General features: G+C 36.3%; 1 protein-coding gene and 1 pseudogene across 1 annotated transcript in view; both read right to left on the bottom strand.

Moving 5' to 3' along the window:
• GTF2I (general transcription factor IIi) overlaps positions 1 to 14559 on the bottom strand; it is a 94136-nt gene that overhangs the window by 21234 nt on the left and 58343 nt on the right. The window contains exons 14-19 of the mRNA XM_063088838.1: positions 13851 to 13916; positions 11758 to 11941; positions 7854 to 7912; positions 6972 to 7043; positions 2078 to 2261; positions 1010 to 1068 (exon numbers count right to left, since the gene is read on the bottom strand). Coding sequence (XP_062944908.1) covers positions 1010 to 1068; positions 2078 to 2261; positions 6972 to 7043; positions 7854 to 7912; positions 11758 to 11941; positions 13851 to 13916 — 624 coding nt within the window. The remainder of the gene's footprint in view (positions 1 to 1009; positions 1069 to 2077; positions 2262 to 6971; positions 7044 to 7853; positions 7913 to 11757; positions 11942 to 13850; positions 13917 to 14559) is intronic.
• Positions 9663 to 10272, bottom strand: LOC134371678 (ATP synthase subunit O, mitochondrial-like; annotated as a pseudogene).

Raw genomic sequence — 14559 nt, 5'->3', positions numbered from 1 at the left:
TTTCATTTTCCTAGGACAGTATTTCTCAACCACTTTTCATACCATGATACACACAAAATCTATTTCATATACTGGCTGACCTTTACTAATTGCCCCCAGGTACCCAGAGAACTGAAGGATCAGCATTTTAGGACACACCCATAATTCAAACTTGCACATTAGCTCACCTTAGAATTAAAAAGAATGATTAACAGCACAAATTTAGGAACACCTAATGCACAGTCGAGATTCATACATTCTTTCAAACATTCACTTCTTGGCAACATCAAACTTTACACAACAGGGTATTGCTATTTATTGGTTCTTGGAAACCAAAGTTTCCAAGGTGGTAGAATATCTATAAAATGTGGTCACTTTTTCTGACATTATGCAAGAGCAAACAAAAAAGAAAGATGGGAAAGAAATAAAGGCATTCTTGGAGCTCAAATAAAGAAAATAAAACAAATTCACTTCTTAGTTCTTTTCTACTGTGCTGTGGTATCAGTGTACAGGCTAGAATTACAGTATTTGTCATTTTAAGAACAGGGTCCAAATGAACAAAGATTAGGTCTAAATGTGTATGGTCTGATATGGCAGCTACTAGCCCTGAGCAGCTGAAATGTGGCTAGGTGGATTTGAGATGTGCTATAAGTCTAAAATACATACTGGATTATCAATAAAGAATACAGATGTATGAAATAAATGTAAAATATGTCACTGTGCTTATTTATCATGATTGCAGGCTGAAACACGCAAATGGAGCTACTACAACATATAAAGCTACACATGAGGCTGCATTAGCAGCCCACATTCTATTTCCACTGGACAGCACAGGCGAGATCTAAAGCTTGAGTTATCCCCTAAACTGCTTAAGTTCACACCGATAAATCAAAGAATGCCTGTACAGAGCTTGTATAAAAGATTCTTTTGGGAGGTGAGGGATGAAAGAGGAGTTCCATGGCTCAAAAAAAAAAAAAAAAAAAAAAAGCACTGATCTAAGCTTTTACAAAGGCTTCCACAACTCTCTTACCTGGTGTATTCGTTCTCGGCTGAGTAACTTCAGTTGTACTGTGAGTCAGAAGTTCTGGTCTGTAGAATATGGTTGATATTAGTAAAAGAGCTTCTAGGAACAACTTAAAAGCCTTTCCCACAGCTAGGTATTACCAATTATTTTAAAATATGGTCCATTCTTCCTTCATTTGCAGTGGGCAAAAAGAAATCATTTTTGCAACTCCAGTTTATTTTGAAAATAGCAATTTTCATACATTCAGGTGGGACCATCTAGATATCTTCAAAGGCATTTTATGTTTCAATGTGCAAGAGAGTTGCTTTCCCCCTGCAAACAGCTCAACTTCATGCCTCTAAATCTTAGGTGAACCATACCATAGAACAGCTAAAATTAGCTAGCTGTGTCATCTTAAACGTGTTTCCTTTCTCTTATAACTCAGTCTCAACAAATATACACAAACGCACAACCCCAACCAGTAAGGAAGATTCTAACCCTTCAGCATTCCTTCTGTGAATATTAAAAGATGGGCCTTCTGTTCCTACTCCCTGTACCTAAATTACCCACTCTGCTGTCTTTCAAAATTAGGCCAAAATAATCTTTCTCAAATGCAAACCCAACCTATTTTAGAAGGAATCTGCTTTAAGATGTTTTAATGACTGCCACTGCATCTGGAGGCCCTAAGGCTTCCTCCACTTGGACACCTGAGCGCCCACTCCACACAGAATGGGTTAGTTATGTGAACACAGATGTCTATGACATCTCCCTGCCCCTACTTATATTATTTCCTCCGTTCTGTATGGACAACTAACCACCCTGGATGTGATACCCTCTCCTTCTCCCCCTAAAATGATCAATAACACTTCAGTGCATTTATCTTTGTATTAAGTCTCCCAAGGATGGGAGACACTTTGAACATCTGATGCTTGTGATAAATGAACATTTGCTCAATAAATGAATCTAAACATAATGCTTCATATTTTAGATATGAAGAGGAAGTACTATTGAGAGAGGAACAAAAGGCCCACCTTCATCAAATTAATCAGCTCTTAGGGAGCACATCAGATTTGTTTCTGCAGATTATAATCTTACCTTTTAATAACAAATTTGATTCGATTGCCGACTTGAATGATTTTTTCCAGCCTTGGGATTCCGTACCATGAGGGACTTCTAAAAGGAATGTTTTCTGGTAGTCCTTCAACATAGAGATCATTAGGATGTGCCTCAAATTTCTGGTATGGTACAGCCTTGGCTTCAGCGCTCCCCAAGGCTTCAGCTGAAGAAAATCAAAGCAATTCAGGAGACTAAGTCTGTGTTGAAATCTCAGTATAATCCAAAGCAAGGCACATGTCAATTTTTTTTTTTTTTTAGCTGGAAACACTCTGGAAACATATATATCTACTAAATATTGAAATAGACTCAGCACAGAAAAGGCTCTAAGTATATATGATCCATGTATAAAGTACATATGACCCATAATCAATAGCTAAATTTTAGTGGATGTGAGTGCTCCAATCTAAGACAACTGTAGATAATCTAAAATAGCTCTAAGATCTTAAAAGATTAAAACTTTTCTTTCAATATCCTGAAGAAGAAAGGAAGAAAAGAAAATCATGACAGACAATAAAGAGCACAACCTAAATACTAATCTTTCAAGTATCTGGAAGCAGACTTGCTGCTGTTTGATAACAGTGACCACCTCTTTCAGTGGCTGCTGCACACTACCTCATTGCAGGCTATACACTTTCATCTGTGTTACAACCATGACACCAATGTTCTTTATCCCTTAAGCCTTGTGAGTACGCCATTTTAAAAGGAAATAACTTCTGCAAAGAATTCATGGAATGGGAAATAAAAACAGTAAGCAGAGGCTGGTTCAGATTAAAAGAGGCATAACAAAGTTAATGCATGAACATGGCTGGAATCCAAATTCAAAGCAAAAATTTTAAAGAAACTTTTCAGAGAAACAAAGAAACTTGATTAAGGACTGCATGTGGGCTGGTATCAAGAAATCTCTGTTGATTTTCTGAGGTGTAATAATGACGCAGAGGATGTGTAAGAAAATGTCAGTGCTGTTCAGGGATGCACACTGAACAGATAAAATGACTTAATGCCTGCAATTTCCTTTATAATATTCCCGCAAAGGGAGAAAAACAGGGAAAGAGATAGATGAACAAAATGTGGGAGAATCCTAATAATTAATGAACTTAATAATGCGTATTTTGGGGTTCACTGTGCTATTTTGTCTACTTCTGAATAGGCATAAAAATTGTAATTAAAAAAATGTAAAACTGGGCTGGCCAGTTAGCTCAGTTGGTTAGAGTGCAGCCTTAAAACACCAAGGTCATGGGTTCAGATCCCCATACTGGCCAGCTGCCAAAAACAAAAACAACAAAAACAACAAAAAAGTAAAAACGAATTTACTAATCCCTGCTCTGAAACCACATCCAAACAGAACTCTAAAAAGAAAGATTCAAATAATTTAAATACTACCAGATGGATCTCCCTTGCACTCTCTTGTATGTAACATTTAAATATTTTGCAACCTGATGGTTTAAAAAGTGGCTCATTGACAAGTTAAATTACATTTCTTTGTTCTTAAATTGACTTTCCTCTCACATTTAAAAGCCTTCTATCTTAATTTCTTCCTTCATGTTATTAACACCAAATCTGATAAGGTCCAGTATAGGAAAAGTCTTTGACATAAGCAAGGATTATGTTTTTGAAAAACCGTACAAGATGTAATAATGATCACAGCTGTTAAAAAAAATATGCCCACAAAAAACAACAGGTAATGGGTTAGAGGCTTTCACAGTCACACCTGGAGTGATATTAAGTATAATTATTCTGTTAAACACAACAAAAAATAAACCTCATTCTAACATACTTTCTATGGAATAAAAAAGAACAACTTGTTGGAGCTGAGAAAGAGCAGAAGTTACAGAAGAGGTAAAGGCCAGCCACATGACCTGTCCATCACCCCGCCCACGAGGCCTCCCCAGTTACCCACCCCTGCCTTCCCATTCCCCTTGTTCTGCTTAATTTCCTCCCAGACCACTTAATACCTTCGGGGATATTAAATATTTCCTGTTGATTTACTGTGCATGTTTCACTACCAGAAGTGCTCTAGAATGAACGGGGGCAGGGCGCTGTCTCCTGCACTGCCAAGTTCATACCACCTGACACACAGATGTTCACAAGTGCCAAATGACTGAAGGATTATGCTGTCAGAAGTAGTGAATGTTTCCCCAATACTATGAGTTGTCAGTACTTGGAATCTGAGTTTTCCTGTCTCCCTTTCAAGGACCTTAAAGAAAGCAGCGATACTACTGGTTCTCACTATCTGTAGTAGCTACATTCCTAGACCTGCCTAAAGCTGCAACACTTAAAAAAAAAAAAAAAAAGAGCCCAGCTTTTACTGTTTATAAATAATGATTAGTAAACTCTTCATCTGTTTCCTTAGCTATGATAAAAAGCCAAAACATTTTCCATTGGCTACTTTTTCCTTTATGTGAGCAAACTAACTCCTCAACAGCCTCCTCCTTCTGAAAGGCAAGTCAGCTTGCTTGGCAAACACCAGTGATGCTGTAAGTTTGGTTGATGCTTTTAATTGTGTTCATTTTCCAGAACTAAACAACATGTGGGCAAAGTTGATGCCTTTTCATGTAGATACTCATTTTCATGTCGCCTACTCATGAATCGTAATGACATCATGGTGGCATCTCTAATGATAAACATTGTTCACCACCTGATTTACTTTACTAGGTGTTTCAGAAATATGACGATTTTAAAAGTGGGGAAGCTTAGTGTTCATTGGCTAATTTCTGAGCAGATATCAGGGGAGATAAAATATCACTAAGGTCCTATATTCACACTGCATAGCCAAGGATACTGATGAGGAGGAGAAACATAAAATTCTGACTTTTTCTAATGCATTAAGTTCTCAGGGAGTTAAAACAGTATAATTAGTTTTAAAAACTAAATACATGAGTTCTACATATAACACACAATTAGTGACCTGACTCTGTAGCTGCCACTGAGTTGCACCTAAAAGCTCCATTTCATGTACCCTTCTTGGAGAGCATCGATAGGACAAGACTCCTTGCCCAGGAGACCTGGCCTTTGGGTGGTAAAACTCCAGTGGTTTGCTTCAGGAAACCATGAGAGCCCTGCTCTGTGGCAGCCACACACACTGGTCTCCACTGCAGCTCTCCTACCCAGGACAGCTCCTTGGCTCTTCTGGATGGGGTGCCTTCTGTACTCCCTGCGGTCCCTCAGTGTTGTAATTTAATGAGGCCCTATGTGTGCTACATGATTGAAAGGCTCAGAGACTTCTGTTGGCTTAGAAAACACTTCAACGACACGGATTCACTCAGCAAACGTTTGTTGAGCACCTGCTCAAGCACCACGCAGAGCGCGAGTGGTAAACAAGACAGACAAGATTTGGACTGTCAGCGCTACTGTCTCATAGTGAGAGAAAAGACAACCGTTAGTGATTTGAAGAAAATAAAAGGATACTGGGATACTGTTTGCTTTGTGGTATATGTTAGATGGGGTAGTCAGTGAGCACCTCTCTAATGTGGTGACATTTAAATTGTGATGTGAGTAAAAAGGAGAGGCACAAACAGATCCAAGGTAAGAACATTCCATAAACAACACTTGCAGCCAACAGTCCCAAGGCAGGTACGGCCTTAAAAAAATAAATGTGCAAGTAGATGGTCACTGTGGCTGCTACAGAGTGAGCCAATGGGAAAGAGGAACAAGAGGATATTAGAAGAAAGGCAGGGTTAACCAGCTCATCTGTGTCCCTGCAGGCCACATCACAGACCATGGAGTTTGTTACAAAGTACAATGGGAAGCCATTACAGATTATGAAACAGGAAAGTGGCACGCTCCCTTTATATATCTAATTAGATTGATCTGGCTATTCTGTGGCACTGGTTTTGACTAGAATGACAGCAGTAAAGAAGAAAAGGGTAGGATTAGGGTATGTTCCAAATACAGAATCAGCAGGCCTCGTTAGAGTGCATGCGAAAGGAGGAAAATGAAGAAATCACGGGTAACTCCTGGGTGTCTGGCTCGGGTAACTGGGTAGAGTGTAAAGCATGAGGTAAGACTGGGGGAAGAACATGATAGAGAGGGGAAATCAAGAACTCTATTTAGGACATGTGAAGTCTGAAGAGGTGTCAAACAGGTGGGTGAATATAAAGGTCTGGCGTTAAGGGGAGTGTGCAGGGCTAAGAACTTTAAGGTGTAGGATAGAGTGGGACTACCTGCAGAGAAAGCACAGTAAGAAAAAAGAAAGAGGGCTCAGAACTAAGCTCTGGACTAGTGCTCCCAAATTTCAGGAGTGAGCTAGGTGAGGTGGCATAAGAGACTGAAAATGAGACAGGAATGAGACAAGAAACCAACAGTCAACAAGTTTTGAAATTCCCATTCAAATAGTTAAAAAAGAAGAAGAAGAAGAAAGACAATTTTAACCATGTAGAATTCGGCTGAGAAGTAGTATAAAAAAAGAAAGGGAGTGACTTTGGGCAACAAAAGATGTCATAACGATAAACCAAACTTGAGAATTTCAAGAGTTTATGAAGGGTTTAAGAAGCAAGATAAGAGAGACAGTGTGGGTCATGTTGCACTTTCAGATGGCCTGCTACTGAAGTGCTCTCCATTATTCCAGAGTGGCACACTAACATGGTTAAAAGGCCTGAAGAGAAAAGGAAAACAGTGAAATGCTCTAAACTATATAATTTATATTGTATATATATAAAAACAAACTGCTCAGTAAAGGGTACATCAGGGTTTCATTACCCTATTCTTTCCCCTTTTGTTTAGGATGAAAACTCTGTAATAAATACATATTAAAAGACAGTAAGAAGAAACTGGAGGTGAGTCATATTCCTTGTATTTACTTACCTAAAACAAACAAAATTTCAAAAACACAATTCTGTAATACACCTTTAGTAAAGGGGAAAAACACTAGACTTACCAAATTTTTTGCAGAAAAGCTGATCTACCATTTTTCTTAATTTAGTGATTCTGGCATACCACTCTTCCTTTACTGTAAGAGTAACAAACATACAAATCTTATCAATTTGGTGGCTTTAACAACTTAGGTAATTAAATATTACAACTATTAAAAAAAGCAGTATTATTTTTCCTCTCTCTGTGAGTAAAACTACTTCTAAGATTTCAGAATGTGCTTATTATTAAAACAATGCTGACACTGAACAAAAAGAATAAGAACCAAAATTAATAGAAAATAGCAGAACTTTGTTTACTCAAAAACTAGTAGGTAGTTTTTGCTATGATAAATTTAGTGGTATGAGAGTGCTGGCAAATCCATTATACACATCTAAGCGGTGTGACTTTCATTCTGTTATGTCCCCAGCGCACTCCACTCCAGAACAGAGGCAAGCAAGAAAATAAATTGTGTTTGTGTTTCCTTCCAAACATGTCTGACAAGCAAGTGATGATACCCATCGCTACATTTTCTGAGAAGTAAATCTTTTTATGTCCTGGGTGTAATATACATCAGATGAATGGCTTTTCAATTGATTAATGTAGACTCAGATAATGAACTGTTCAACACACTGTGCCAGTTAACTAATTTTGCATCTCAAAAGGAGAACAGACATGGTTCTTTTAGTTCTGTCTAAACAGAAATTCAGTAATTACATTTATTTATAATGGGTTATTAATAAGAAAATGAATTTATTCTTCTAGGGAATATTAGAAGTCCAGCAATGTGAATTTTTCTGTAACAAGATACAACGAAGACACTGCTTCACATGGAAGGTACCATAAAGAAGAAATAAATGTCTCTTCAAGTAGTACATCATTGTACATAACGTTCTGATGTGATTCCTACCTCCTGAAGCTGGTTTATCAAGCTGTAAATCTTCACGTGTTGAATTCAGAAGTTCATGTCTAAAAGATGAGAGTAAGTTATGAAATATTCCCTAGGCAATACTTATCAAATTAATAACCACTAGTACATATTTAATTATCCAGTCACCAAGGCCAGTTTTAAAAAGAAAAGACAATCTGGTGCTTGAGCACAATTAAATCTTAATTTGAGGTTTCTACAGAGTAATAAAGCAAAGTAATTGCAAATTACCTCATAGGTACTTCATGGAGCACATGTCCTCACAGTAAAATAACTTTGCAACGCAAAGGTATTGTGAGCACAGCACAAAAACTTTAAATGGGATCCTTTAATTTCACATTACATTCAAGACTACTTTCCTCCACACATCTATAAACTGGCATAAAAATTCAATAAATAAATAAATATATAAATTAACATTCATTTGCAGGACAAGATACATGTTTTCCTTATATTTCATAATAACCAAACAGCCCATAAAACATAACTCATAAACATGGAATTTTCACAAACTTACACATCCCATATTATCACTGTACTGTACACTGTTGTAATGACCTAAACTAAGGGGGTCATGAGTAGTACACATAATATCTGAACAATATTAGTGGGCTGTGAAATAAAACGTTTACTAAACTCTGTAGAAACATCCTTCTGAATGAAGTTACTAGTCTTATATCAAGACTCACTACATAAACCTTCAGGAAAAGGCTAAAAAGTCCAATCTCTTTAAATGTGCAAGATGGATTTCCATATTGAAAAATCCTGAAGCAAGATATGCATAGCATAAAGTACCTTGTGATAAGATTAGGTAAATACTTAAGCATCCAAAAATACACTAGTTATATATGCTTTTAGAATTATCAAACATCAACAAAACCTGTAAAACAATTTATATTTTTCTTTAAATGTTGTATCTTTTAAAAATTTCAACTTTTTACAAATTAAAAAACAAGCAATTTAAGAGTGCGCTGTTGATAAAAAACAAGCAATTTAATAAAGTGACAGTACAAAAAAATTCTTAAAATGATACACTTAATTAGTATATCAGAGTACTAGGGATTGAGGAATGCTTGCTTCTGGTTTTTGGCTAGCATCAAGCTTTTTCAGAAGAAGCCCATTTTGTTTATGATTCAATTTCCTGAGAAACCACTAAATCTTTAAACTGCAATGTGTCTAAAAAGAAAAAAATACCCATTAGCAACAACTTGACCTGTGGAAGACAGCTTATCAATTACTATGAGACATCTTATTGGTTCTTTTCATCTTAGTTAAACCTCAAAAGCTCCTGTCATTCTTTTATTTAATACTGACACAGAGGCAAGTTTGCTAGGATGTAATATTTATCAAGGTGGTTTAAAATTTCCCCATTTTCTCTACAGTACCGGAGTAATGAAGGTGAACACTACTGCAAATGAAATGACTATTATTCTACTATATTACTCAGAGTTCACTGTTTATACCTCAAGGATATATCAGAAAACTTTTAAAAAATCTGTTACCATATGCACTTGACTCAAAAAACACGCACTATAGAAGGACTTAAAAATGAAAGTTACACATTTCAGAAGCAAGTCGCTCTCCACTCCCTGGGGGTGGTTTCTGCTTCATCTAAACACACCGTGCTGGGGATTTTGGCTTCATCTAAACCTTTCCCATGCTTGTACCTGCTTTAGGAATAAGCACTTGACATTAATTCTTTTTTTTTTTTTTCCTGCTCATGAAGCATTTTATTATTGCCCCATGTTTAAGAATTTTCACTGACAGAAAATCAACCCTTTCAGGGGTTGATCAGCACATAGCCCTGCTCAGCTTCTGAAACTTGGTTTTTGCAGACATATTAATGTATTTCTCTGCAATATGGACAATAATGCCATCCATGATTGACAGATCAGTTATAACTTCTAAAAGAAAAGAACTTCCAAAAGAAGCTTTTCAGGATTGTTTTTAATTAAATGCTTCCTCTAAGGAGATGCAGTGGTTATTGTGCAAGGTACTTCACCATGGTGGGCGCTCATGATGGTAGAAAAGGCAGAAAAGACTCCTTGGGTACTGTTTAAGTGACAATTTCAGCAAGCGAAGCGACCAGGTTGGATGTAAGGGGAGAAAACCTTTCTTTTGCTGTGATGTCAGTTAGGCTTTTCACTTTCATGGAACACTTACCAGAGGGATTCAGATTAGAAGCCACCACTATGGGATTCTTCAGGAGCTGCGTGCTACACCCAACAACTCCTATCCAACTTGTCCCAGTTTATTCTCTTGAGATGCAGCAGAATAAAGAGCAGTGGCATAGCGACTTTCAACGTCTTTATCTAACAGGTGGCCTCAGAAGCTTGGCAAATGGCCTGGCCACAGATGTACTAAAGCATCACACCTACCAGGAGAGCCCGGACAAGGCCATCTTTTCCCAGGTGGCTGTAGGTCAAACCCCACTTCCCGTAATTCTAACTAGAAAATTCTAACTAGTGGCCATACTCCAAGGTTTTCTTGCTCTGAGAGAAATACAGTAGCTGCTGTCTCTACTTCCTAGACATGAGGCCAGGATCTACTGCACCCAGCTCGTTGCTAGACTAAGGAAACTATCAGCATGTGGGCAGAAGAGTGGAGAGAAGAATAGAAGCAGGCCCCAGTAGCAGTTTCCTCATTCTATCTCTGACCTCTTTGCCACACGAGATGACTGTCTTACTGTATTAGGTCAATTTGAGTAAGAGTTTTTGTTACTACTGGAGACATTCCAGCTGCTACCTACCTCTTCCATGTATTTGCTTTCATTCATGATTGGCAAGTTTGATTGGCTACAGAATTTGAGATTCAAATCATTTTTGTTCAGAACTTGAAAAGAATTGCTCAATAGTGTTGCAGCATCCATTATTGCTCAGAATTTATCATCAGTGTGATTTCCAGTCTTTATGGATGAACTGGAATCTAATGATTCATTCTCTCTGAAATCTAATGATTTTTTCTTTATCCTTAGAGTACTAAAACTATATTCTGCTTGGTAATTTCAAAAGAGAAGACATGTATTTTTCCAGGCTTGGAAAACAACTGTTACTCATCTTTAATACTTTCCTTCTTTTTTCTTTTTAAAAATTCCCATTAGTCAGATGTCACCAGATGAGGACTCAATATCCTTCCTCATGTCCCATATGTTCAATCTTCTTTACAATCTACCAGACTAACAATCTTCTAGCCCTTTCATTTAAAAATTTGGTTTAGCAATCATATTTTCTAATTTTCTAGACAACTATTTTCCAATTGTTTTCTTTTCCAAATACATTTAGTATTGTTTTATGGCTATAATAGTTTTGCTTACATCTACGTTTGCTGAAGTCTGTTGATGAATGCTCTCCTAGTTTTCTACACCGTTTATTGCTGTAATTTAATACAATCTAAGGAAAAATATGAAAGTGTGTGATGTGGCTGCCATTACGAATTGTCCAACTCTGACTGCTGCACCTACCTTATGAAAAAGAAATTCCAAAACTGCTACTACACTTTTAAAGTCAACACTGAGGAATTTACAGCATTTTGCTTAGTTTTCCTTTCCATTCTTACTTCTTCTGATTTACTTTAAATTTTAAACCATATATTCCCATATGTGCTGTAAAAACTTCAGACTTAAAATCCTGATACTGTACTACTTTCTTTAACAAACTCATCAGGAAATTATGTGAGAAAGTGACAGTTGTATGCCAGTCAAGTATGGGCAGATATTCATACTCCAAAAGCCAACTCTAGCACGAATGACACAATCTTGTACACAAAGAAAAAAACCCCATGCATATCATAACTCAAACTTAACTTAAATATAGCCCTAGTGGTTAAGGAATATTTGTCAACAATAAAAAAGATCCAGTAACTAGACCAAAGAGTCCAAGGGTCTTACTTCTTAATCACAAAACGAATCCTTTCCTTGGCAAGTAATATCCTCTCAAGGCGAGGAATTCCATAAGTAGATGGTCTTCTAAAAGGAATTCCTTCAGGAAGTCCTTCTACATAAAGATCTTCAACATGAGACTGGAAAAGTGGGTATGGGATCGTCACCGGGCCTTTGGCTTTTATAGCTTGAGCTTTAAAGATAAAAAGAGAAAGGGATCATCATTTAGGCACAGTTTTAGAAAAGTCCAGTAATTGAATATGTACTGCTCTCTAACTTTCATAATTTCATCTTTACTTCTGTTATTGCAATTGGATGAAAAGAAAAATAATAAAAAAGAACTTTTTAAAAAGAATGCCAAAGATGGCAGTATCCTGTTTACTTAAGTCTGCAGTGAAATAATCCATTAATTTAAGGCAATTAGATAAAAGCCAGACTCTCTACTGAAATCTGAACCACATTATGAAGCCAGAAAAACATTCCAGTTAATATGAGCTAATATATACAGTATAAAATGGAAGAGGAACAGTATTTTTAAAGTATAAACATTAGTATAACCATTATCAGACCAATAAAGCATTGATATTTATAAAACTGATATAACAGTAAATTCTTTTTAGTCAAAATAGTACTACATTAAGAATATAATAAAAATAGGGCTGGCCCGTGGCTCACTTGGGAGAGTGTGGTGCTGATAACACCAAGGCCATGGGTTCGGATCCCATATAGGGATGGCCGGTTAGCTCACTCAGGAGAGTTTGGTGCTGACAACACCAAGTCAAGGGTTAAGATCCCCTTACCAGTCATCTATTAAAAAAAAAAAAAAAAAAAAAGAATATAATAAAAATATAAACAGCGAACATTTATTATGTATTAATGTGCCAGGCATTATGAGAAGCACTTTCCTATCTCATCACATCTTCAGGATAGAACTTTAGTAATCACGACCACAAAAGAAGATAGCAAGGCTGAGAAGGAAAGAGACATTGCCAGGCATTCTGTCCCCAGAGCCTGTGATGTTATCACTATGTTACAGAGCTTCCATGTAGAATGGTGGTCTTCTTTCCCCACCCCCCTTTTTTTTTGCCTGCTGGCCGGTGCTGGGATCTGAACCTTGGTAGAACTGGCACCATGCCCTCACCAAGTGACCTAACTGGCCAGTCCTAAAATGTGTTTTTTTTGCTTTGAAATGAACCAATAAAAAACACAGGCCAAAAAGAACGAAACTATTTAAATGTTAGAGAAACACTAAGAGACTCTTAAGGAAATAACTAAAAAACATGGAAATGTTATCAAATTCATTATTAAATTTACTCTAAATCTAAATTTTCCATTGAGGGGTAGGTTATTACCCATGAAAAAAACAACAAATGTTCATTTCAAGTTTATGAAAGTAAATAATGCCAAAATGGCTTATCATGTTAAAAACTTCACTGGAAAAATTCAGTTAAAATTCTGTGTATTATAAAATTTTACAGCTTGCCAGTTGACTGCAAAGTAGTCATCCAAATAAACAACAGTAAAACAGACGATGTTTTTCAATGATTGTTGCTATTTTAGGTGAGCATCTGAAATATATGTATCATAAGTTGACAATAACAAATTGCTTATTTTATCTCTATATAAAGGTAGCTAGACAACAGAATAGGAAAATAAAAAGGCAAAGAAGAATTTGACATCTAACAAACTCAGTTATGCATTAAGACAAGAGCAGAGACAAAAAGGGCATCTTGACAAATAGTGGATTTAATGTAGCAGATTAAGAGAAACCATTACCTAAGAAAATAATTTTTGATTAAATTTCCAAGATCCAAGACTACAATAAATACGTAAATAAACCCCCAAATATGCATGCTAAAAGTCTTTAAAAAATGCTAATTGATAATTAAAGAAATAAAACTTTTCCTTAGCTTTATAGTAATCTAGAAACAAAGTAAGTATCTAATATTTCAAAGGACACCATAAACAACCTTGTAAGGGAAAGATGTATACATCAGACACAAGTCAGTGGCAAAACCAGATGGGTTCATGCAACTCTCCAATGATGAACAATAATTCACTGTTTAAACGATTATGAAAAGAATCTTTCAGTTTAGACATACCATATTTTCTTTCAAACAACTCTTCCACTTGTTTACGTAGATCAGTAATTCGAGCATTCCATTTCTCTAAAAATTGAGAGAAAATTAATTATCAATAATAAATCCCCATTTGGGGGCAGGGGTGTGTTCTTAAGATGATCTAATGATTCATTTTCTATCTAACACACCCTAACAGTCTGTCTCAGTCTACAGAACTTTACTGCTTTCCTAAGAACCTTTCCTCCTTTTTGTGTGGTTCTTAGAATTAATTCAATGGGAGAATACAAGATTAAAGGTTTAGTACTTCTTTTTAGCGTTTTAATTTCTAAATAGAAGGGCATTCAAATTAAACACTACAAAATGGAGGCAAGAAAGAGGGAGGACTCCAGGAGTCATGACAAAAACCTCCTAAAACATATCTTAGCTGTGTAGAAATAAGACTTGACGGAAATACCGCTGCAACCAAAACAGAATGCTCAAGAATATAAGCATATATAAGCTTACTGTATGTATAAATTCAATTTATATCCAGTAATTATAACTTTGACAAGGTAAAATATTAAAATATTATTTTCAAAATGTATACAAGCTAAATATTCTACTTAATCAAAATATAAATCACAAACATATTTTGCCACTAATATTTTATTTAGTCCCTTTGATAGGACACATCATCCCTTGGGAGTTAGATTAGCAACTGGCAGTCACAGAGAGCAAGAAAGAAAATCAA

Source organism: Cynocephalus volans, chromosome 3, assembly GCF_027409185.1.
Source record: "Cynocephalus volans isolate mCynVol1 chromosome 3, mCynVol1.pri, whole genome shotgun sequence".
Classification (NCBI taxonomy): Eukaryota; Metazoa; Chordata; class Mammalia; order Dermoptera; family Cynocephalidae; genus Cynocephalus; species Cynocephalus volans.
Note: the sequence above shows the minus strand (reverse complement) of the source record. Positions and strands in the feature narration are given on the sequence as shown.